Genomic DNA, 26882 nt, shown 5'->3' with positions numbered 1-26882 from the left:
ACCCCTCCTTTTTTAGAGAATAACGAAAGTGCTCTGGTTTCTGGTTAAACCTGTAAAAAAATAATTCATACACTACAACTGGGCTAAAGCAGGAGGGGTTTTGCCACAAGACTATTAACGAATGTTTTGTTTATTGGCGGTCCTCCCCCCAATCACTCTGCTGCTGTCCGTCCCCCTCACTGCCCGCCGGCTGGATTAGTTGTCATTTGTTGAATGGTAGGCAAGCGGGCAGGATGACCGTGGAGCAGGCCGGGCCCGCCAAAGGCTCTGCAACTTCTCCCTCCAGCTCCGTCCACGTACCCTTCTCTGGGCTGTAGCAGATGGTTGACGACTTGTAGGCCCCCTAAAGAACAGACAATCAGACCATTTTCTATTCGTGTCTAGATTTTTAAGCTTTGCCTCCATGAATTTCATTGCTATTTTATGTGACTTACCAACAGAACATAGTGAGTAATTAATAGGTTTAAAAATATGCTCATTTTCAAAAAAAAAAAAGAAAAAATCCAGTTCTGATGAGTGTGGCATGTATTAGTGTTTAATCTCTGTTATAACTAAATACAATCTATGTGAAAGCCTCTAAGGTTTGTTTAGAGAACAATTTGAGAAAATGTATAACCATTTTCCTTGGTTTTAATGAAGCTGCTAGTTCAAAATTCACTAAGAAACATGTGAGACCTTCAATGACTGCCTTCACTAAAGCTTCGTATAAATTAAGTGTAAAAATCTCTAACTAATTAAAGGGCATTTAATGGCAACAGTTTGTACTTTTTTTAGGGATAACAAAAGAAACGTGAGAGAACATCAGACAGCTATTGATTAAGACCAGCTAAGATTACAAGTAAGCCTAGCATTCAGGAAGCACAGTGTTAGGAAATGAGGTCCCATAAAGTAAACTTTTCTGTTTTACAGACTGTGAACTCTTGTAAATGCTGGATGCTCTATAATAAGATGGACACACTTTCTGATGTCTCGGTTATTTATTGTATGGATGCATCACAGTCTACTATCAAGAGCAGATTGTATTATTCTAACAGAGCATGGTGTGTTATCAACCATTAGTCATCAGATAAATTCAGAATAGTTAAGCTTTTATTTACTATAAAATACATTAACTACCATGCTCCAGCTGTAGCCACCCACGAGGAAGATGCTGTCATCCAAAACGGCGCATCCTGGACCACTGCGCCCCTCCAGTATAGGTGTCTGGAGGATGTTCCACTGGTCAGCTTTTGGGTCGTAGCACTCAACCAACATGACATCGAGATGGGAGAAACCTGTCCAAATAAAAGGAGGAACAAAAGTAGAAATGCCTTAATTGCTCAGGCAATATATGTATCTAGCCTTATATCCTGAGATTAAGATAAAAAAAAAACTCCTAGAAGTATAATTCATTTTTTGTTTCTGTAATGCTTTTGGTTTCATTTAAGTTTTCTTTTTGAGTGCTCATTGGTTTCATTTCCATTTTTTGTTGTTTTCTGGTTGTATTTGAGTTTTTATGCATTTCTTTTTTACCCTCTGTTGCCCCCATTGTGTCAGTGTCCTTCCCCCAGCTCTTTTCTAGATTCTTCCATCCACACCTGCTCCTCCTCTGCTGATTAGCCCAGTCTTTGTTCAGTCTCCCATTTATACCCTTCCTGCACAGTTTCTCATTGCTGGTTTCTTGTCCATCCTTTCTCCTCATGTGTGTTTTCCCTGATGTCTCCTTTTTTTGGGGTGGTTTGCAGCATTTCATTCTTTTTGGATTTTTGCATCAGTTGCAACCATTTTGATTAAATTACATATTATGAAATCTGCAACAAACCACTCCCGCTTCTGTCTCTGCATTTGGCTCCCCTTCAAACCTGCACCCAACCTGACAGTTTCTGTATCAAATTTTCTTTTCTTTGATTTCCTTTCTTCTGCTTTTGTTCAGATAAGCTGGTAAGGGTTGCCTTAAGTGACTCAGTCCAACAATTTAGATTTAGCAACACAAATGCTCAAGCTGTTCTGGAATAATTGTTCACCCTGTTTAGCAACCACCACAAAAAAAAAACTTGTCTTCAAAAAGCAAACAAAAAACTTTTTAGTTGTGCACAACTACAGTATCTATAAAAATGTAAATTACCAATAGTTCACTGTGCGGTAGCATCCATTCAAAATGGCCCTTCCCTGTCAAATGCCAGTCGAATGCTAGCCCAATTCCCTGCAACTCCCAGCAAAATCCCTACCAACTTCCAGCCACTGGAGTGACCCACAACTTTTCCTGTGTGCTTTTTTCTTTACTCCACCCTTTGAATGCATTACAGGGTCTGACCAGGAGAAGGTGATTATCTTCAAATATTAATGTCCACAAATAATGACAGAATATTTTAGTTCAAAGATTGATGTTTAAAAAGGAATTGTAGGGGACCAGCCAACAGCCCATTAGGGAAAGTGAGGAAATTTGAATGGCCACTACTGTACATTTCATTAGATTTTTAACACAGCACATTGATTTATTCGTATTTCAGGGCCTGTATGAACATCTACAAAAAAACAAGCAAATACATTCAGAGTAACTATTTTAAGACGATTTCCTGTTTAAGCCCTAAACTGCAACCATATTTGAGAAGACTTTGTGAGATTTCAATGCAATACATGCATTTAAATCAATGCACTACATCATTCAGTTTGAAGTTCTGCAACTTGAATGACGGAAATTTAGGCTGCATCGAGAGATAAAGGTCATAGTTGCCACATGATTTTTATAAAGAGAGCACAAATCGTGACCCTTTATCATTTCCCTGCTTACCTTTCAAATGGTTTCCACCAATGGCGTACAGCCGATCGTTCATCCCAGCTAAGACATGAATAGCTCGCTTTGTGTTCATGTCCTGTTTTCTAGCCCACACATCCATTACGGGGTCATAGCAGTAGAGCCAGGACACATACTCGCCATTGTGTACGCCTCCTGAAACATACAAACACAAACCCATGTTGTTACTCCAGTGTGAAAATACAGCTTGGTGCTTATGCATCACAGTCTATACAGCTAGGTGAAGTACCTCTATGACTCACAGGGAAATATAGATGCTTTTTTAACCTAGTATTGACAAAGCCTGATTATTTTACAGTAGCAAGAAAGATTATATATTATATAAGTTGTTTCCATTCACATTTGCTGCCAAAGGAACATATTTGGATCTTTTGCTGAGTAGATACAGTTTATTTTACTCTAATAGAGCATGATGTGTCACATTTAATGGCTGCTTCTCCCATCTGTTTGTTAAAACAGGTTGGTGTCTTTGTTTGCATGTTTTAATGCTGCCACAATCACAGGAGTAGAGATGATGAGTGCTACCAATTCTAAAGAGAAAAAAGGTCCTAGTTTGAGACATTCTGCCTTTGTATGAAGGATCTAATTAAAAGGAAAGCCACCTGAGGCATACATCTGTTTTCAAAAGAAACATTGAGAACCAAGATACAGTAGCTGTGATGATGAAAGAGTAAATAGGACTGAGTAGATTTTTATTTCCTGTCTTTTCTGTCAACATTTTCGTGATAAATTCAAAGAGAAAGTAATCTGTTTGTGATCCAGAAGATTATACAAATGGATCTTAAAACATAGTGGTAGCAGCATCATGCTGTGGGGAGGACTTTCCTTAGTAAGGATGGACAAACTGGTTAGAGTTTATAGGTATATGGACGGAAAAAAAGTACAACCAACTTCCATTTAGTGGAACAATATAAAACACAAAGTCTAAGTTGTAATTATAAAGCTTAGATCAACATATATTCATGAGTTAAGATGGCCCAATAAAACTCCAGACCTAAATCAAAGTCTTTCTTAAGACTTGAAAATATTGAAATTAGAAGATCGCTTCAAATTGACCTATTTTGCAAAGAATAAGTTCACACATGGAAAAAAATTATTGTTACCCCTTGTTTAATTAAAGAAAGATAAAGTGATGAATAGTACCTTGAATAACTTGAATCTGACAAAGAAAGAAAGAAACATTTTGTGAAAATTAACAACTGAAAGTCAGACATTGCTTTTTAACCATGATTAAAAAAAAATAAAAATAAACTCACGAAACAGGCCTGGACAAAAACTAAATATTTTTATTTGTGAAGTAACTTTATATGTAATGCCCACCTTAGTGGTTGTGGCAAATATTGGCCTGTACATATTGTTCTGCAAATACACCCCAAACTGGCTGTGTTAGGAGGACAAGAAATAAAAGTGTAAATTTTGCTCAAATCCCGGTCAAAAGAAAAACTGCACATATATAGAATAACTTCACCACAACTTCCATTAAAAAACATGAGACTTTATTAAGAAAAAAATTTAACTCCAAGTCAAACATATTTCAGTTAAAAACTCTTGATTACGCTAGTGAAACTCAATTAAACTATTAACTATATACAAAGAAAGAATAAAAAATTGCTGAACATCAGAATCAATAAAATGACACAGTAATATTGCAGCAAAGACATGAGGGAACTCATCTTAAATGAATCTTTGGTCATGGTACCCCATATCTGCATGGGGTACCATGTGATCACCATTAGCTTCTTGATAGATGGCTGTACACAAGAGTAAACACCTTAGATAATCGAGAATCCAAATTCTTTAGCTGGAAACTCTTTACCTAAATTTGGCCAGACCTGTTAACTCTGCTGATCTCAGTTTTGGAAAAGGCTGAGTTGTCTCCAGTGTTCAGCAGCTTAACATATCTGCCCTGGGGCAAGGAAGCTGGGTCTTTACTTCTTAGATGCCCCACTCCTCCAGTCTCTGGCATCTTAAAGTGCCTGAAAGCTTACAGAGAAATGTTGCTTAACGGTCTGTTTCTGCAGCATTCTGGTTCAGAAATTAGCTATCGGGTCCACTTAGCCTTTGATCGGTTTGCAGATTCTGGTCCTTGGCTTGTGACTGTCTTTCAAGATTCACAGAAATATAAATAGGGTCTGTGAGGTAAGGCTTTTTTCCACAAGCTTCGTGAGAGGGGGTTAGCAGAAATTGGAAAAGAGAGTCCAAGAGGAGAGCAAAAACTGTATCCTCCTACAACAATTATCAAGATTAATATCCACATGGACATTGCATTGTCCAAAATAAATACAATTTTTTATGGCTGCATTCATTGCTCAAGCTTTTAAGGCAATCACTGCAATCATACCATTTATTTTACTCTCAGTGAGACGTCTGCACCTCTCAGGAGGTATTTGGGCGTTCATAGCAAACTCCTCAAGTTGTCTCAGGTTTGAAGCATGCCTTTTTTCAAACAGCATGTTTCAATTCCTTCTAAAGATGCTCAATAAGATTAAAGTCTTGGCTCATAGAAGGTCACTTCTATGAGTTAAAAACTGTGACCTAGATCATGCTTTCTGATACTTTGCAGCACATTTGTCTCTAAAATCCCTTCATAGTCATGAGATTTTGTTCTCCCGTGCAAAGCAACCCTAGAACATGACAGAGCCTCCTCCATGTTTCACGGTAGGGGCAGTGTTCTTTTCTTGATATGCTTCACTTTTTCTCTATAACCATACTGTAGAGCTGATGTGTCTTGGCAAAAAGTTCAGTTATTTCTCATCTGTGCATAGGACATTCTCCCAGAAGCCAAAACTGGCTTATTTAATTATTTGCTTTCAACAATGGTGTCCTCCTTCCTCCTCTCCAATTAATTTCAGTTTGCCACAAAAAAGTTGTTGCGATGGTATGATCTGATGGTATGATCAGTGAAATGAACAATTAAGGTGAGTTATCAGGCCAGATCATGACAAGAATAGAATAGAAAATCCCTTTACTGTCCCACAATGGGGAAATTGTGTAACATTTTCCTTTGGTCACATTATTTTAATTGTTTGTTAATACCGTAGTTCTTTTGAACTATGGTTTAAAAGCAATGTCTGACCAATGTGGGGTTTTCTTCAGTTAAATGAGTAGTACCAACAGTTTTATTCAAAGTGAGTAAATATTAAGGCATCTAAAAGTAAACACCTGGTAAACATTTACCCCCCAAAAGACTAGTATTTGCAATTACAGAGACAAACAGTTCAAAAAGAAAAACTGACTGATTCTCAAGGTTCTGAACACCAATGTTCTCCTTACTTTTACATATACTTATGTAAAAGATTAAAAAGATTGAAAACATCAAACTCCATTACAAAAAGTTGTCTTTTTGGTTGTAACTTAAGAATACAAAAGAATAAATAAAGTAGCTTTCATTAACGAATTTCTGTTTTAACCTTCATGTTTCATTTTTGTTTTAACAAAAAATTTGAAATTATGCTTATAATATGGGAAGGAAGCACATGTAAATATGCCACACCTACAATGTAAAAAATCTTGTCATGTTACCTGGTGCTGCATTAAACAGTGAAAAAAAGTTGGTATGTGCAGTGAAATTACAGATTCTCAGAATGAACTGTTGGCAGACACATTTCACCTGGTTTTTCAAAAAAATATCATTAAAATTACCATTTCATTTTAATATATTATTCCAATTTTTCAAACTTCTGAATCTAACTTCATGATGTTAGATTCTAACATATCCGACTTAAATAAGTGAGGGGTTAGCAGGCTTCTACATTCCTTGAAGGCTACTAAGGAGGTCATCCAATTATTTTTATCAGGTGTGCTGCAACAGAGAGACATCTAAAACATACAGGGCCCAAGTACTTGAGGAGTAGGTTTGAGAACTACTAATGTAAAATATAATATCAGATGTTACTGATGCAAGATTTTTGAAATATATTTCACAGCTATCATTTCAGGTGATTGCTTTTAATTTATATTAATTCCTACAACATTATGAGATCTCGTAGTAGCTGCTAAATTGAGCACTTTTTCCTAACCTGAAATGTAGATCTTGCCGTTGTGCACTGCTCCTGCATGAGCCGCTAAAGGCTGCGGCAGAGAAGACACGTAGTTCCACTCGTTTGTTTCCAGGTTGTAGGACTCCACGCTAGAGAGGTAGCCCGTCTCATTCCGACCTCCGATTACATACAGGTGCTTATCCAGGCGGCAGGCGAAGAAACTGGCTCTCCTGAGGAGGAGTCAATGATAAATACATCATTTATAACCCCCATCACACTGCTGCACAGCTGCCTTTTATTTTAGTATCACTGGAAGACATAATGTCGTAAGAAATGACAACCTCCATGTCACTTAATCTATTTACTTTGTAGCATGTGCAATTTTATTATCGGATAAGTCTCACTGCCACCGATTTTTCAGACATGGAAATAATTCGTCATGAGCGCTCCAGCTCTCACAACACTTGTACAGCTTTTTTTTTCATGTTGCCAGCCTACTCTGATACTAGATGTATTTTTAATACAATAAAGTATATGAAGCACTAATATCTTGAGATATCTACTTTAAAATAGAAACTTTTGCACAGATTGCATTGATTCTGTCTGCTACAGAATCAATGCAGCTGTGACAATGAATGTGCATAGCTTTACTCTGCACTGCTTGAAACTAAAAGTGAAGCTTATCTTTTTAGCACACAACAGATGCTATTCTACAGTGGAACATTTCAAGATCATGTTGACAGGAGTAAAAAATTAGCATAGTAGTTATTTCCTTCATTTATCAGCAGGCATCCTTGATAAACCATTAATACGGTTTAGAAAGGTTAAATGCTTAGTCAGTACAAATGGTCAGATAAAAAAAATTATTTCCATGTCTCTTATGTGATGGTGACTTTGCTGTTGTTTTTTAAAAAAAACCCAGATCTGTGCTTTTGAAAGTAATAAAGGTACAAACCTTTCCTGCATGGGAGGCAGCTGAATCCAGCTGTTGAATCTGGGATCGTAGCGGCTGACAAAATTAGTACTGTGCTTTCCTGAAAAATAAAATCAATAGATTAAAAGCATTAAAATAACTGTTGCAGTTAAAAAGGTAACATTGTTAAAATGATGTTGCTGTAATATGACAAACTCTTATGACGTTCTATTGTGCCGTTTATGAGCTCATTCCTTTTTATAAGCAACAGCTGCTTGAAAAAGTCAAATCTGATATTTGCTGACACTGGAGTTTATCACTAGTCACATGAAATCCTGAAGAGGGATGATGGCATAGGTTAGCAGCTGCTCTCCATTGGCTGTATTAGATGTTGGTTAACGTTATACTAATGGGTTTAGTAATACTGTAAAATATATCCGATCTGAGTGTTTTAATCCAAAAATAAATGATTGTGTGCTTCCTTATAGATCTGGCTTGTAAAAGCCTTAAACATTAACCCAGACCATCGGTTCATGTGACCAGAGACTTGGAGGTATGCCAACCTCCAGCTTTATCTCTTTTAACTGTTTATAGGGCACTCAATGAAATACTTTGAATACCAAAATTTCAAGCCAATAGAGTTATTGGAATCCAGGACAAGTCCTTAATACCTTTGTAACATTCAAAAAATATGGAAAATTTTAATGGCAAAAATTTATGTCAATGTAATGACAATAAAAGCCAACTTGCCCGAAAATAACAAAAGTGCTTCTGTAAAAAAATTTATGAAAAGCATTTTTTTTTTTTTTATGGGTACAACATAACCTTCGAGGCATTAATGCTGATACTGGCACTTACATTTTAAGTTTATAAACCTAAATAGAATTGGTAACTAGGCTCATTAACTTTTTAACTTTACTTTTAAAATTTTCAATTAGCTTTTTACCTTTTTTTTTTTCTTGACTTGCTAACTTTTTCTTTCAACTTAATTTACAGTATGTAATATACCTCACTGAGGTTAAGAAGCACATATGCAAGTGATCAAAAAAGATAACTTGCCTTATAAAGGGTTAAGTAAATGCACCTTAGCAGTGGAGTACACTGTTCAGTCATAACTGCATTCTACTGACGACACTATGCTGTTGTTCTTTCAACAAGTATTTAGTTGGATATGTACTTGAACATTTTGTTTCTCTGTAGTTTTAAAAATCTCTATGCATTTTCTTCTGTTTTATTTCTTTTTCTTGGCAGTGAAGTATTTTATTTGGAACATTTCTTGGTATTACAAGTAGTACTACAGCTGTACTTTTGACTTATTTTCCATATAATTATCTCTTTCTCATCTACTTCTTATAACTTACTCATTATGTAAAAGTAAATGTTTTACTTTATTAAAAGCAGAGGCGTAACCAGAAAATTTTCATAAGGGTGGCCAGGCAATAAGCAATGTACACTGAGGGGTGGCACCAAAACCTTACGGTCAATCTACACTTTTCCAACAGGAAAATTAACAAGCAAAACATCCATATTTTCTAAATAAGACCAACTATACTTTCCCACTGTCATTTTCTATTCCACATTTGAACACCATGTCAGTTGAAACACTTATATGAATCCTTGCCTGTGTCATAATGATTCATCTTGATGATCTCCTAATGATTGTTTTACTTGTTTAAAGTCCATTTGTGCTAAGATTTTCAATGTACAGAATGTGTTTATCAATACAGTACATAATTATATCTGCTTGGTCCTTTTCTCCCAAGGCTAAGTAAGCACAGCCTGCTAACTTTGATGCAAATACACCCCATAACACATGTCCAGTTGTTAAAACATGTAGTAAATCAGCAGATACTCAATGGATTTAGGAATCTAAATGCTTTAAAAAAAAAACAACTAAATGAAGTAAAAACTAAGTATCAGTATGTGGAGGCCAGCAAATTCTATGATTTTTAAAGGTGGCATGGTTGTTTGTGACAAAGGGGCTAGTTTAAGTATTTTAGAAGTACTAGAGAAATAAGATTTTCAGCTGAAGCATTCCTATGATTTTCCTATGATTGTTCAACAACAAAAAAACTATCCACTCAGCAGTAGTTCAATCAAAACCAAGGCTTGTGGGATATTATCAGTGAAGGTTAAACAAGTTGAATTTTAAAGCCAGTGGGCTACTGCTGCAGACGAGAAGAACAAAACTGAGGCTATGAAGGACAAATAACAGAATGGAAAATTGCTGCCTGGTGCGATGAGTCTTGATGCATTTGGTAAAAATTAGTTTTAAGCGACAGAATAAAGCCATGGATCATGGCCCAGGTCCATCCCTCATTACGTTGCTACTGGTGTAATGGTATAGGGAGATATTCGCTTTTGGGACCTTTACATCAACTAAACATTGTTAAAACAGCTCTACCTGTCTGAGTATTGATGCTGACATCACCCTTTGATCATTATTAACCCTTCTTTCTAATGGGTGCTTCCAGCAGGATAATGTACAGTACTAGGGGTCTGATCTTCAAAGAGATCGCATGTCTTAAAACAGGTGCAAACCTGTTTGAATGTGCATAGTAAATCTTCTTTGCAGTTCAGCAGACAGCATATGCAAAACTTTTTTGTGTGTGTCTAATAACTGTGCCAAATTCCTAGATGAAGGATATGTAAATGTTAACATTAACCACGTGCAAAGCAATTTTGCATCATTTTTACTTCTTCTCAAAGTCAGGTGCAAACTACCAGGCAAAAATATCTGTGGTCATTGTTGCCACATTGGTACAACCCAAGAGGATGGAGAGAGATTATGTCAGCATGTAAACATATTTAGATCGTCAGAAATAATAAGAGTGGAGTAATATTAATTGAATCTCATCTTTCTTTTACGGCCACTCAAAACACAATCTGCTCATTTTAAAAGGCGGAACCAAACTGTTTTTTTCACATCTTGATATTTGTGCAGCAATCTTTGTAGATCACCCACAAGACACCCACTTTTTGCACATATTTAAAAAAAAAAAACTGCACTTGCAATTTATTGCCTTTTATTTTGAATCTTTCGAGATCATGCCCTATGTCACAAAGCCCAAATATATCACAGACTGGTTTCTGGACAGAACTGTACACTGGCACAGTTCGTTCCCTTGCAGCAAGTAAACCTGGGTTTGATTTCCAGCCTAGGTTCTTTCTGATTCTTCCCACAGATCAACAACATGACTGTTAGGTTAACTGGCATCTCTTAATTGCCCTAAAGGGTGTGCATGCATGGTTGTATGTCAGTGTGTTGCCTTGTGATAGACTGGTGACATGTTCATAGTGTGTACCCTGCCTTTCCCCCATAGACTGCTGGTGACCCTGATGGATTAGTGGAAGAAGATGAATGGCTTCTAGAAAATGAAATATATGTTCATGACCTGCACAAAAAGCACAGCTCAGACCAACAGAACACCTCTACAACAGGAATGACAACCTTGTTGAATCTACAGTAAGGTTTAAGCGGTTCTGAAGGCAATAGTGAGGTCTACACTGGCGAAGTCTACCTAATAAAGGTGCTGGTGAATGTATTAAGTTGAATTAACTTATTTTCATGTTTAGGAAGTTAAAAAAACAGTATCAGAATTTTGTTTAAATCAGATCTAGTCTCTCAGATTTGAAGCATTTAAAAAAAAAAATATTTTACACTTTGACATCATGCATATTTTAACGTTAACAGCAGTTACTTTCCAGTCCCCGTTATTGACAAGTGTTTACTGGAGTGTTGTTTGTCCACTCAGAGGTGATCTAACCCTAGAACAAGTGTTTACAATTCTCTGAAAGTAAATTACCTCAGATGGATTTGAACAAACACAAACTGAGGACATTATGTGGGGGAGAAAAACATTTGCAGGGAGAAATTAGTTGTGGTGTGTTGTGGTGCTTTACCATTTGGGTTCCACTGGTCCTCTCCACCCAACAGCAGCAGAAAGTTCTCCACCTCCACCACGCAGTGATGTGCACTGTTGTAAGGCATTACTAAATGACAAGCAGAAAAAAGGTCAGTTTGTTTAGTATGAAATGATACAGGACAGATGCAGAGAAACAACAGCATGGGGGCCAAATTTGGCTGCTCTTTGAATAAAAGACACATCATTGTTTTATCATTTAGATAAGAAACAGCAGAAATGGAAGGTTGGACAATTATATAATAATAATAATAATAATCCCTGCTAATGAATGTTTATTATTGCAGTTATAGTACAGTAAACATAATTTGCTATTTTAATTCAAAAATAGAGTCCTAAGTAGAAGGAGAACATGTCTACTGCAGAGCATATTATACATTTTATTTTGTCCTGCTCTTTATTAAGCAACACAAATACAAGCATTAGTCTACATAAAATATCACAAGTTGCATGAGAAAATGTATAGCTTTTAAAACTATGTTTAATTTTCTTTTTTTCTGGCTTTACAATATAGTATTTGCCGAAAGTCGAGGAATTATTTTTGTTACATAAGTTACATAAAAATCTCAATATTTTAAATAATTACTGAACTTGAATAGATTCTTTATCTTGATCTCTTTGTGACTAATATAAATATTGTGTTTATTGCATGATTATTGCCAGGTTTCTACAGTATTAGAAAATATGGAAATGTAATAGGATTTTAGATTATTGCAATGGAGTTCAATGTTCAATGCCCATGAACTTTGACAAAATCATGTTCTTAACCTATTTAAATTACATGTCTGTTAAAGGAAGAGCAGCTTCATAAACATCTTCCAAAAGGTGCAGGAGGTTGATCATAGTTAGACGGGAAATCTAGAACTGCAGCATCAGCTTTAATTCATCACTAGGTGTTCTAAAAGTTTGAGACCGTGACTCTTTATAGGCCAGTCAAGTTTCTCTAACATCACATACCATCACATTTATAAACACACAGCCACGGAAGTGGTGAATCCAATGATTTGGTGGTATGACCCAATACTTTTGGCAATATGGTGTATATGGCCATTTACCAGCCACATTTACACAGTTATTTTCTTTTTTTTCCATTATCACAATTTTTCTATCAATATCCATGATCTTTAGCATACCGGTCAGTAAAATCTATATCAGGTAAGGAAATCGAAAGCTGGAGAAGGGCGTCCATCTGTTAAAATAGATTCTTTCAAATGTGAAGCAGCATGCATGGTCTTAGAAATATGCCAGGCTACCAAGCTCTCATTTTGCAAAAGTTGATGTTGGGATGGTGATTGTAATTCTGTGTAAAGTTCCACCTTAATATTAACAAAACTGGTTTTCTGAAGGAAAATGCCAGAAAACTGTCAAGTGGAGTGGTGCAATATGTGTTTGAAGTAAAGTAAGGATAAATGTTGGATCTTTGGTGATGAACTGTAGAGCTCACATATTGTTAGATTCCTAAAACTGTCAAATTCAGACTTCATTATTCTATTACTTAATGAGTCCTTTATGTTGATGGATTTTACTATGATAACAAGGTAACAAAGTAACAGTGTCCATGCATGTTTCTGACAAAATATGCCAAAGCAGTTAATCTACAAGTGATATACTACATCTCTCCAGTAGACTGAAACCCCAGCCTATGACGTCCGCTGTTTAATATGTTTGCATGGTTTGACATTAAACATCCACTGTAGCTGAGGGAGGATTTTTCTTCTATGTATGTTTTTTGTGCTCCATGCTTCTCCTCCATCTTCTTCTGCTGAAGTGACCCCATTGAGATGTAGAGAAATGGTCTTAGGTGACAGTCATAATGAACATGATCGTGTTCACTCAATAAATCTCGGGCCCGGTGCTTTTTGAGCACAAATCAGTGAAATGTTAAAGCCCACCTGTCTGTCTCCATCAGTCATTTCCACTGTCACCTCCCCACCGCCTGATGGATCACAGTTGCTGCAAAATTAGACAGCCTTGAATCTCATTTCTTTCCAATTGGCCTCTTCCTGCAATCTCACTCAGGCTCGATGACATGTGCTGGTCCTCTGAAGGAGGGGAAGTCTCAGATAGGAACTAATGCTACATACACTAAACACAGCTTTATCTCAGACGAGGGGGATTAGGTTGCCTACCTTGAGTGCACCTCAAAGAGAGCTTCCATACAACTGCCAAATTCCCTTACATGCTATTTACATTATCATTCAGTCAGCAGTATATAGGACACGGATGGGCAACTTTTTATTTACCATCTACAGTAGTGACTTGTACTTGCAAAAAAAAAATGTACTGATGGATAAGATTATCAGTCTATGCCTAAGAGACTTAGTTTAAGGTTCCTGAAGAAGATCTGAAAAATTGTGACAAATTATGAGTAATATAAGGTAAAGATATAAGGAAGCTACAACAATATTTTTTTTTTTAAATAAGGAGGAAGAGTGAAGCAATCAGAATTACATTATACATGTGTCACTCACTGCAAAAAGAAATGTGTTGCAATTTTAAACCAATCATACAATTCCACATTTTGTCACAATAAAAACTATAGGGTTCAAAATATAATTGTGAAATGTAAGGAAGGACGGTTTTCTTCCTTTACTTGATTGGCAGTGAAATAATGTCTTTTCTTCTGCGTTTAATATAATCTAAGCTGAAATATTGCTAGACTGTGGGGGCTGATTTGCTGATTTGAGATGATCACAGGGCAATTAGTATCATAGAGACAAAACACATACCAGACAGGTCAGGGAGAGAGTTATAAAGAAGTTAAAAAATAATATCCCAAACATTTTAAAAGCCCTGTACAGTGGATAAGATACACCTGCAAACCTGCCAATACATTGGGGCTAAGAGAGTTATGAAACACATGGGAAAAAAAACAATAATTTTTCCAAATGTAGCCTTTATGGGATGGTAAAAGAAGAAATTGTATGTGACAACAAAGCAAAAAAAAGTCATTTTTATAGTTTCGGGAAATGTGGAAGAAATCCCCTAATCACATGGGTCCAAAACTAAACCATCTGACATGCTAACCAATATGTGTGCCAGGAAAATAACAAGGTATACAATCATAAGAATACCAAATCCATTAAACATGGTTGGGGAGGCATTTACATGGGGAGGATCGTCTTCATCAGGGACAGGGAAGGTGGTTAGAGCTGATCAGAAAACTCCAAAAACTAAATACATGGCAAATCTGGAAGGAAACCTGTTGGAAGCCCTAAACGATTTAAGGCTGGAAGAAAGTTTTTTTTGCCTTCAATCGGGGAAACAATCCTAGACGAATAGCTTAGATTAAAGCATATCCTCATCTTAGAATGGAACAGTCAAACACCAGACATACAATCTAATTAAGGTTTTCAAGTAAGACTTAAAATTTAAAGTTCATCCAGTCTGAAATTTCTTCATTTATTTGACAGAAAAGAATAGGAAGAGGTACGGTAAAGGAATAAATCAGAGAGGCTTGAAGTGTGGGAATGGGTTGGGAGTGGGGGGTACTTTTGTCCTATGATGTGCTGATCTATCACACACGGTTTAATAGAAACAGACCAACACTGAGGTTTGTAGTTGTAATGCGACAAAATGTCAAGATTTAATGAGGTATTAATGCCTTTACAGGGTCTTTTAAATGTATCACTGTATTTGATCTTTTCCTTCTAATGGCCCTTAGGGGTCAACAGCCATTCAGGAACCAGAATTAGCTGGTCCTCCATAAGATGGGTATCACTGCAGTCTACAATAAGCTCTAGGGCTCACTAGAGGGAGTCAGAAGCCTCTGCATAGAAGGCACAGTGCTGGTTGGTTGAATGGTTTCACAGCTAATGCACCACTGCTGCTCAAGCTCTTATGTGCCTTTAACACTAACACCATGAAATCCAGCTCTGAATCCCTGTGTTCATCAAGGCAAGATACAAAATCCACATTTTAGATTGACAAAATTAAAGGTTTTTTTAAGAAGGGAGATAAATATTGCCCTGAATTAGACGCTGAATCCCTCCCTGTCTTTGTCTTGTATTTGGCCACGCTGCCGTGGGTACACTAGATGGCAAACTTTCCACTAGAAACAGCGAGCAACGGGCATCTCTGACACAGCGAGGGGAATCAGATTCTGCCTAAATTGTGTTGATGAATGTCTTAATCAAAGGCTGTCCCTCTCAGGTTTCGCCTCATTGAAAAGTTATGATTGAATGTTAATAATCTTCTATTCCACATCCATTGTGAGGAAGCTACATCAGGTGGTCACTGATGTGTTAAGGGGATGATTTTGCAGTTTTGTCCTTCCACTTGGCCACGGCCCATTTGAGTGTTAACTTTTTAGTCATGAGCGACAGAAATCCCTGTTGACCTTTTGCTTATTTTCAGTTTACACCCATGAGAGTAAGTTTAATAAGGACAATACACTTCAAACGCCAGTGAACATCATACACATGCCTCCACTGGTGAAAAAATGAACTGTTATAGGCCAAAAATGTGTTTAAACAGCAGATTTGTGCATTAAAATGTAAGGGCTTTTAGCAAGGTGCAGACAAAAAGAGCAAAACAAGTCAGAGCAGATTCATTAATGGTTGATTCACAAAGTAAAGCTATAAACCTCCACCGCACCCTATGAAAATGACACAACACAAAGGGCTGAGATATGACTCTAAGAAAATCAAGGGACAAGAACTCAATATGACCACCAATGATGATGCAAAGAAGAAATGTAGTTTCCCGATAGCTTTACTCTGACCTTTGCAGTATGGCAACAATATAGTGTTGAGCCTCAAAAGGTCAAAGAAGACAGAGAGAAGAGATAAGTACACTCCAAGGAGGTGGAAGCAATATGGATGTGTTTGCTCATTCTCAAAGGTCTCAAATAATTTCTGCTCAGACCCAACATTTCTTCAAAACAATACAAATTATGACCACTTAGTTTTTAAACATTAAATTAATATATGACTTATTTGTTGTATCAAGTCAATTAATATGTGCATGAAGTTAGCAACTGTCTCTAAGTGACACAAGGTCAAGAAGTCAACTGCCACCTCATGTAGCAGCATGTACAGCGTAATTCAATTTAAGCCTTGATCAGTGTGAGTAAAAAAAAATCATGTTACATTTAGAATCTATCGAGGGCAGATGTCATTTCTTATTGTTCCATCTCTGCCTGCAATAGATCATTAGATCCAAGCAAATCTCATCATGCATCCCGCCAGCGTATTTCAGCAAAAACAAGGGAACCCGGGCATGAAACTCCACAATGCTGTGAAGTCACGCTCTGATTAAAAACTTATATTAAAAGTGATGGTGATACATTATTACCTGAAGGATTTAGGGAACTCCTTACTCTCATTTTCTGTGGAAATTAACCCGTGTTAAAGTCATCCACAGGAACAACTATTTCTTATCATAATAGCCACTGAAACAAGATGCCTGGGGTGCAGAGGAGGCAAGAGGCTTTTTGCTAACTCACTTGTGAGGATCTTCCATGTCTTTTTCTCATCGTCGTAGTACTGGACCAAATTGCTGGGAAGACGATCGGGTCCAGGAGGCAAACCACCCACCAGGAGCAGCATTCGCTTGTTGGAACGGATTCTGCAAAGCCAAGGATGCAGGTTTTTAAGGAAAGGGGGAAAAATAGTATAAAAAATCAGGTCATAACTAAATTATTTGATCTACACATTAAGCTTTTGTTTGACTTTTAAAGTTCCTACTTTTCAATACCATGAAAGCAGTTATAACACATTAAGGATAAATGGACTGCGGTAATTTAACCTACTGTAAGTTATTCGATGATATGTGGGCAAATTCATTACAATTAGCCAAATTTGCTCAATCGCCTATATATCCTTATGATGTGTTACTGAATGGTTATTGTACACTAAAGATGTGTTTTCAATTAGCTGTGAAGCGAGGATGGTCCTGCAGGGTGCCCTGCTGGAGGCTAAAAACACAGCACAGAACATAAACCTGCCTATAGACTGTCTCCATTTCATTGGCTATACTCCTTCATGTGACTTCTCTAACCCAATTTTGAAATGTTTCCTGCTTTTCATAGATCAAATAAAATCTGAAAGATGCACACTTTACTGTAAATAAATAACCATTGTGGCATTCCTAATGAATGTCACTGCAGTTCTATAAATTAATTACAATACGTCCATAAACACTAACTTATGCTAGCCTTTGAAGCCCTTTATCTGCCTTCTGTTTTACTTTTTTTTTTATTTGTTTTAGACTTTGAATATATCTACTAATATGAAAGTATTTTAGAAACGTTTTTGAGTAATTCATCTGCAAATGAGGTCTCAGACATTAATAATAGTGATTAATTGCGAATAGAGAGACACAACTAAATCATACTAATTAAGAAGATTCTTGATTTGTTGCACATTTGTGTGAATATGTGGAAACTGATTTATTATTTGGATAAGTGGGACGTAGATATGAGTTGCATGATGGTATATCAACAAAAAAAGAGCTGTATAAATGATAAAAGCCCAAATAAGACTGCTGTTCTGGCAAATAAGTAATCGAATTGCTACAAAGGAAAATTTAGGAATTTCACTCCTGTTACTACAAGTGACCACTAACTATAAGCAGTTTTTTAAATTGCCACTCCACACATGAACATAACATGTGACGATATTTTGAACAGAGCAGTAAAACTACAAAGGCTACAAAAATGTTATATCAAAAGCACAACTCTCCTATTTTTATTGTTTCCATTTTTTTTCATGTAATTTCAGTACCAGAAAGAAACTTTTTCATTTGGATCATAAATTCTATGCAATTACCATGTAATTACCATGGCAACAACTCAATTTCAGCTTTTCAGGCTCCATTTATTAAAGCCGCTTATTGTCGGTTACATAAAATTGATAGATTTCTACATCCCATGTATAGTGGTCTAAAATAAGTAAATTTTTATATTACTATATGTTAGACCCATGTCAGCTTCAATACCGTGAATGAAGCTCCCTACAGCATGCTTTAAAGCTCCAAACAACGAGTCTTGTTTTAAAGGAAACGCCCCACTGTCTTCATATTCTAAAACATCGTTTACAACTCTGAGTGATCCCTCTTTACATGAGTTTGTCATATCCAAACACCCTAATTGCACTCATATCACTCAGTTTTCATTATTGTCTATGAGCTTCTATGTTGTTTCCTCTGTTGTGCTCACCTGCTTGCCATGGTCTGCCTGCAGTGTTGCCTGAATGGCATCAGGTGGTAGTTCATGGCATCCAGAAGTAGTTTCTGGCACACAGGGTCACTCCTCATGAAGTCCACAGATTGTACCCTCTCTACCAGCTCTGGTGCAGGTATGAGGGCGAACCGCAGTCTCTTCATGAGGTCTGGAGCATAGTGCATGCGTGTCTCCCGGTCATGCTCCAGCCAGAGGACGGACATCTGGAAGAGAGCCAGCTCTGACTCTACCGGCGGAGGCAGGGCATCCAGCATGGCACACATCTCCTCAAAGTTCAGCAGCAGAACATCCTCCACCAGGTACTTGTTGGCCAGCTTCTTGGTCTCGTCCAACCCGTGCAGAGCAGCAATCTTGCAGATCTGCTTGTAGTTCTGCACAGAGATCTGGTCGTTGAGGAACTGCACACTTAGCTTGGTTATCTGGGGGATGTTGAGGATCTTGCTGACTGAAAGCACCTCTTCCACTGTGTCTAGGGAAAGAGTAACATTGGCAGTGTAGAGGTACTCCAAAACCAAGCGTAGTCCAATGGAGGAGCAGCCCTGTAGGACCAGGTTATTGATGGGCCTGGCACTGGTAGTCACCAGCTTGTCATCAGGGGAGGAAGAGGGAGTCCCACTGCTGCCTTGATCTCCCTTGCTTCCCTCATTGCTAATAACATTATGGGAAGAGAAGAGGGATCTGAAATACTGCGAACACGATGCCAGCACAGCTTTGTGGCAGTGGAACTGCTGTCCCTGAGCAGTGAGAGTCACATCACAGAAAAGCTGCTTTCTCCACAGGAGGTTGAGCCCATGCAGCAAGGTGTCACTGTGCGTTGGGTCAAAGGTGGATGTTCTATCACCCGATCTGGACATGACTTCCTGCCTCTGAACTCCACCTAGGCAACAAATAAACCACGCCAGCCATTAATTTACAAATCAAATATTCCAAACACTACAAGAGATTTCTCAGTAACTTATCTCCCATCCAAGCAGCGGGGGGTGGAAAACATGCCGCCTGCGCGCAACTTTGAGATCTGGTCGTAAAGCAGTAAACAGAAACGCAGCAATGCTTTCCACAAAGCGCCGCTCTTATGCATGCTCAACTATAATGCAAGATGCTTTTTTTTTAATCCGGAGATGGAGGTGTGTGCAGCCGGAGAGCCGCTGCGGCGCTTTTCCTCTGCTTGGTGCGGCTGAAGTTGAATCAGGGAGGATTGGAGGAAGAGAGCCGCCGCCGCGCCACGGACAATATGCAGCTCCAACATACCCTTTCTCCGGTCTCAGAGCAGACACCCCTCACGCTGAGAACATTACACTGATTTACGGAGTCAAATAAAAAGCCGATTAGTTTGTTTCCGAGCCGTCAGAAGCAGAAGCGCGGGCGTAAAACGGACGTGAGTATTCGGGAAATAGGAAAAAATGCTTCTGTCGGGAAAGTTAAAACACATTGCGCATCATATTTTCTTTTCTAACGATTGCATACAGGCTGGTTGAATGTGCGTAAACTTGAACCCAAAACGTGCCGTTCCTAAAAAGCGCCTGTCACAACTAAACGATGCCAGCAGCTTTCCTGAGAAGGGAGACCAAACTTACCTGACTTCTGCTCTTCACGACAAAATAAAAAAAAGAGAAAGAAAGTCCAGATATCTTCCAAATGTTCCTTTGTTCTCTCTTTTTTAAAGAATATCCCTTTCCTTTAAAGTCTTTGTTTCGAGATGTCTCCAAATAACCATTGATTCCACTTCTTAAAGTCACTATTTCAGCTTATTTGTTGACGTTGATCATTTGTTCTTCTGAATTAACAAGAAGTGTGTGAGTGTATGAGAGGGAGCTGTGCTTTCTGCAAGAGAAGAAGAAGAAGAAGAAATATACGTGTGACAAATTATGCTACCAAGAAACAACACATCATTATCCTTGGGCCTGGGGCTCAGTGAGTCGTAACGAGAGTAATAGGAAATCCACGGTTGGGGAGAGAAACGGTCGTGCATGGCCGGTGGAGAGAGACCATGCAGGGGTATGGATGCTGGAGAGACTCGCAAAATTATGGCTCAAGGCTATTGTAAAAACTGTCGAGCGTAAATGACTGCGATTTCAAACATCTTTGGAAGAAAGAAAAGAGAAAAGGGGGGAGAAAAACCCCGACTCTTTCCCTCGCTGTTATAGAGAGAACCGTCAAGTTTTAGTGCGCATTGCTAATTAGTCAATTTCTCTCTGCCTTCACAGCCCGACGACTTTGCTGCTGAGCTGAAACTGCTAATTTCTGGGACCAGCCTTTTTTTGGCTGTGAACTGGATGGATGAATGGCTTGTCTCGCACAAATGACAAAAAGCCCCTGCCTTAATCTCCATCGCCAAAATAACCCCCTCATCTCATTCTGCTCCTGCTAGTCCTTCAAAAGAAGATGCTTTGCACTAACACAAGTTTTGCATCAGTATAATGAATTGCATGCACCGTGCTGTACATACAGTGTTTATATTGTGGAGTGATAATCATTTAAATTCTTCCTTTCATCCTGTGACAAATGCATCTGAAGCAATAACAGCACACATTCCCAAAGGGATGCAAAGTTTAGAGAAACAAGACACAGAGTGGCCTATCATCAGCTACAGTCATATTTAATCAGGTTGTTCAATTCATTATCCAATAATCCACAGTGGTGTTTTTAATATTCACATATTCTTTCACTTTACAGAAATATGCAGTCTCAGAGAAAACAAATTTATCTATTCCCATTTTTTGGATGTAGCTCCAATATAAAACATGGTGGTGGCAGCATAATGCTGTGGGAATGCTTTCTTCAGCAGAGAAAAGGGATCTGGTAAAGTGTAAGGGAACATGTGATAACTGCATCTCATGCAATAACAGCACACATTCTCAAAGTGATGCAAAGTTTAGAGAAACAAGGACAGAGTGGTCTATCGTGAGCTACAGTCATATTTAATCAGGTTGTTCAATTTATTTTCCAATAATCCACAGTGGTGTGTTTAATATTCAAATATTCTTTCATTTTACAGATATATGCAGTCTCAGAGATAACAAATTTATCTACTCCCATTTTATGGATGTAGCTCCAATATAAAAATTGATAGTGGCAGCATAATGCTGTGGGAATGCTTTCTTCAGCAGAGAAAAGGGATATGGTAAAGTTTAAGGGAGCATGTGTACATCTCATGCAATAACAGCACACATTCTCAAAGGGATGTATAGAAAAAAAAAGGACACAGAGTGGCATATCATCAGCTACAGTCATATTTAATCAGGTAGTTCAATTAATTATCCAATAATCCAAAGTAGTGTGTTTAATATTCATATATTCTTTCATTTATTGAAATATGCAGTTTCAGATAAAACATATTTATCTACTCTCATTTTGTGGATGCAGCTCTGATATAAAACATGGTGGTGGCAGCATAATGCTGCGGGAATACTTTCTTCAGCAGAGAAAAAGGATCTGGTCAAGTTAAATGGAACATGCCTTTAGCTGAAAACTGACCAATCCTGGAAATTATCCCGTCACTGCTGGATGTATATTTCCGTATCTAATTTTTTTTTTTTTTTATGCAGGCTTTAAGGACTAACTGAATTCACCCAATATAATACTGCCAAGACTTTGTTCCAGTTTGATGATTGTGTGCTCAAGGATATGTCTAGGGTTTTTTTTTTGTTTTTTTTCCACAAACATTAGAAAGTTATGCTTTTGTTTAATCATCCTTTTGCATATGTTTGCTGTGTCTACTACATGGCTTGTGATTTGCTGTAAGCAGGGCTTAGAGAGCTATATTTCTCACAAAGTCAGTAATAGTCCTACCAACAAATTATTCATTTAAAGCTGGGGATCTCTGCAGCTCCTCCAAAGTTAACGTGGGCCACTTGACCCCTTGTCTTTGTCTGATTAGTACTTATATGGATTGCCCTGGACCCCTCCCTCCAACTTTGAATGATAAATTAAACATGGGGATGTTCAAAACTTTGAATGTTTTTTTTAATCAATTAATTCTCCTTTAAAAGTGTTTGCAACTTAATCACTACTCTGTCAGCTCTGTTCTTTATGATATTTATTATCGCTAATTTTCACTAATAAACCTCTAAGGCTGGTAAATGCTTTTCTTAAATATATGTATCATTTTTATTTAGCCTAAACATTGAGTTTTCCTTTTTAATTTTTTTTTTACAAACAATTCCCCCAAAATTACATCACAGGATATGAAAAACACTGTTGGAATATATTTCTCTACTCTCATAAGTAAGATAAAAATTAAGAAATTAAAGAAAATTAATACTTTGTCTTAACTGTTTGCAAGTACATCTATTGTGACCTAATTTCCAGCGTTGTAAACAAAAAATACCCAAATGTCACTTCAGACACAACACCCAATGACTGTAAGTTTCATTTATAAAGTGAGATACTGTCTTTAAACACACCCGTGAAAAATCAGGTACCACTTATTAGGACCGCAAACTGTCAATTAAACCCAGAGCTCAATTAGAGTAAATAAACTTACATGCGGGACTCCCATGGGACCCGTTGTGACAGTTGCCTCACAAGTTCTGAAATTGACAGACAGGGATAAATGGGCTTTTTCATTTACTATGAAGTAGAGCAGCGCAAAGCTACTGTCATGCAATAATGGGCCAAATATATAGAATATATATATATATATATATATATATATATATATATATATATATATATATATATATATATATATATATATATATATATTAATATATAGCAGTAGAGCCATAGCATTGTTTGATGTTTGGGTGCTTGACAGGCATGCAGCCAGCATATCCCCCTCTTTCTTGAACTCTATCAAGATGACTGATCAGACTGTGCACTTCATCTAAAAAATTAATATAAAAATCATTATCACAAAAGGAAAAGGGTAGCACTGCAATACTAATTAGAAGTTTCAGACAAGTACGGATTTTGTTGTTTACACAACCAATATTGTGTTGCCTCATTCTAAGAGGACTCCTCACTAGCAGTACAGTAATTCACCATACTTCACTTTGCAGCCACATACTGTTATCTTTACTAGCTCTCAGTTAGCAGTACATTAGCCAAGTCTCGGGCGAGCTATTCTAATGCAATAAAATGACCATTTCCAACTCTTTCAGCTCTTTGTAGCAACTCAGTCTCCTGAGGCCGCTGGTCTTCAGATTGCAGGGCGTTTATGGTTGTAGGTTGTTGCAGTGTGCAGGAGGAGGAGGGGGGGTCATCAGATAAGAGAGGAATTTCTAGACTAATTAAACCCTTTGAGAATCACACTACAGTGATTTACAACTCTCTGTACCAGTTAACCCGACTCATTTTTATCTGTCATATTACTCAGATACCATATCTACCTCTGTTTCTTAAAAGTCTTTTTTTTTGTCTCCAAGATTATGGAAACAGGAGGAGGAGATACTAGAATGAATAACAAATGAGTTATAAAAAACTGTTTCTTGCACAGCCTTTTAAGGGCAATCTTGTGTGCCAATGATATAGTAATAAGCTAACAACTATTTGCAATATACTACATTACACTTTGTTTATGATTGTATAACATTGGGATATTAAAACAGAAAAATAATCATGTCAGTATTACCATATCCTTGGATAACTGAATAAAGAGCGAGCATTTAATCCAATCAGTGCAATGAAACAAAGAAAAGCAAAGTTGTGAAGAGCAAAGTCTACCAGGCATAATTCCTTTTGGCTGGCTCCTGCAGAGGGGTATGCTAAGATAGAAAGTATTATTTTCCTAAATGGAAGGTGTCAGATGGTCACGGAAATGTGATCGGCTGTTCAAGATCACTGCTTCCCATCTGCAATTTGTGACGTGTGAAAGATTCAGCCCAAATGTGCTCACCGAGCGTAAATCCTCAGCACTTTCTCTTATCGTGGAAAAGCAAGATAACCAGCTGTTTACAGATCAGAGAACATATCATATTAATATCATGGAGGGGGGGTCGGTGTAGGGGTGATATCATCTTGTTTATAAAATATTTTGTTAACTAAATGTTGTGTGTGGTATGGGAACCTATGCAGAGAAAGTTGTAGTTTTGGGAGTTTTTTTGTCAAAGTGTGGTCTGTCTAAAGACGTTTTTCTAGAGAAGAAAAATCATTGGATGGGGGAACACAAAATGCAGGAATTTTGTGGGAAAGACCTGAATGAGGTAGAAATGTCAGAAATTGTGTTTTATAGTAACCCTGTCACGGATATCTATATTACCTATCTTTGCATCTATCTTATAACCTGGCATTTGGTTTTTGGTATGAATTTTACAATAGAATCAGATAACTGCTAAGTGGAGAGATTTATATTAACGTCTGCAACTACATCTTTGTAAGTACACCTAATGCCTAAAGTAAGACTAAATCACTAAATCACTGACCCTCACTCTTAACCTTATGTTTTGAAGGGGTAGGATGTCCCATTTGGCAGAGGACTCAAGCTAATGGCCTTGTTACCCATAAAAAGGAAAGTGTTACAGGTTAAACTTGGAAACTAAAGGATTGAAGCTGTGTTTGTAAATCATCCGTAAAATATGAAATTTATCCCAATTTAGCACATTTCTAATGAGATAATATGCATAATATGATGTTTGATATCATCAATTGTAATTACATATAATAAATGTAGCATAGATCAAATACTTGTTGAAATGATTTAATTGGTTTTGTAGATATAAAAAACTTACTGCAGCACTTTTTATTCACTTATCAAAATTCTTGGACACAGATGATCACAAAATCTTGCTCAGAAGGTTTTCTAACATGAAGCTCTCTTGTAATTCCATGGAATGGTTTCAAAACTACTTATCCGGCAGGTCACAGTGTGAGCAAGTGGAACGTCAGTTTTCCACTTGCCTTCAAGTATTCAAAGATGACACACAAGGTTTTATCCCAGGTTACCTTCTTTTATAATCTATGTTAACAGTTTGGTGAAAAATATTCCGCGTGGTAAATTAAATTTTTATGCAGATGACATTGTCTTCTATGCTGTCAACAAAGTTGAAAGTGCTTTTGATAACCTTAATACAAGCAGCGTTTGATGTGGTGCAGTCCAGTTTGAGCTATCTAAAGCTAAGTTTAATTTTACAAAAAGTAATATTACAAATAATGCAGCGCACTATTACTTTTTAAGGTCATCAGATTGAGGTTGTGTCTCAGTTTAAATATCTAGGCTTGATACCTGATTATTCCCTGGGTTTTGGTCCCAGCTTGTAACAAAATTGAAGCTGTTTTATTTTATTTCTGTTTAATACTTAAGGCTAGGAAACATCTTATTGCTGCTACTTTATTTGCTCATTTTAGATTAGGGTGACATAATTTATATGCATGCATGTTCACATTGGAAAATGGCAAACAATCTTCGCCGTTTGCTTCTTCTTCAGATTGGAATCAACTGCAGAATGACTTAAAGTTATTTTTTTTTTTTTTTTTTTTTTAAGGCCACTGTTAATCATTTTGTACATATGGTCTTTTTTTTTTTGCAAATGCTTTAAATTATTATTAAATGATAGTTCTATTTTATATACATGGTTACATTTGTTTTTGTTATTTCTATTTCTTTTAATATCTATATTGTATATTAACTGGTTTTGATATCTGTAGTTTTGATATATAATTAGTGGCATGTTGTTTTAGGTTGGCCCAAGTCTCTGTTGTAAAAAAAAAGTTGTAATTTCAATGAGAAATACCTGGTTAAATAAAGGTTACATACAGACATACATCTTAAACTCATATATTTTACCAAGGCTTTTAAAGTATGGTGCATTTTCTTACATTATTACCCATATTAAACACTTTGCCATAATGTTTATATACTGTAGTGTATTAGGTATATAACTACTTCTGTATAAACACAAGCATATATCACACTCCAAAAATATTTATAGGTCTGTAGTCTTACAAAAGTGTATTTTCTATTATTTATTGAGCTTACCCTTTAAAATGAGATTCAGCTCTTATCTTTTCAATCTCCAAGGCTTCTTAAAAAACTTATTGCATTGGAAGTAAATTTGTTGATTAGCACAACATTTGTTGATTAGCACAAAAAAAAAAACTAAGTCTGAATCAGCTGAGTACAATTTATTCACCAGTAGGATGAATGTTATAT

General features: G+C 37.0%; 1 protein-coding gene across 1 annotated transcript; it reads right to left on the bottom strand.

The window, feature by feature from the left end:
• Positions 1–20951, bottom strand: klhl14 (kelch like family member 14). Its single transcript, XM_015383149.1, has 9 exons — positions 20368–20951; positions 18770–19670; positions 17057–17178; positions 11591–11680; positions 7730–7808; positions 6814–7004; positions 2771–2929; positions 1117–1274; positions 1–343 (listed from the first exon to the last, which is right to left on the bottom strand). The coding sequence occupies exons 2-9, from the start codon at positions 19645–19647 to the stop codon at positions 203–205; spliced, it is 1818 nt and encodes a 605-aa protein (XP_015238635.1). The 5' UTR covers positions 19648–19670; positions 20368–20951; the 3' UTR covers positions 1–202.
• Between the last annotated feature and the right edge of the window lie 5931 nt (positions 20952–26882).

The sequence above is a fragment of the Cyprinodon variegatus genome, unplaced genomic scaffold (assembly GCF_000732505.1).
Source record: "Cyprinodon variegatus isolate N-32 unplaced genomic scaffold, C_variegatus-1.0 Scaffold277, whole genome shotgun sequence".
NCBI lineage: Eukaryota > Metazoa > Chordata > Actinopteri > Cyprinodontiformes > Cyprinodontidae > Cyprinodon > Cyprinodon variegatus.
The sequence above is the reverse complement of the archived record's forward strand: the minus strand, read 5'-3'. Positions and strand labels throughout refer to the sequence as shown.

What these genes read in the sequence shown, in the direction of transcription:
- klhl14 (XM_015383149.1), bottom strand. Translation starts at nt 19,647, where the DNA reads ATGTCCAGATCGGGTGATAGAACATCCACCTTTGACCCAACGCACAGT. An exon ending in GACATGGAAGATCCTCACAA is followed by an intron (nt 11,681 to 17,056) that starts GTGAGTTAGCAA and finishes CTTGTCATTTAG; the next exon opens with TAATGCCTTACAACAGTGCA. An exon ending in GGACCAGTGGAACCCAAATG is followed by an intron (nt 7,809 to 11,590) that starts GTAAAGCACCAC and finishes TTTATTTTTCAG; the next exon opens with GAAAGCACAGTACTAATTTT.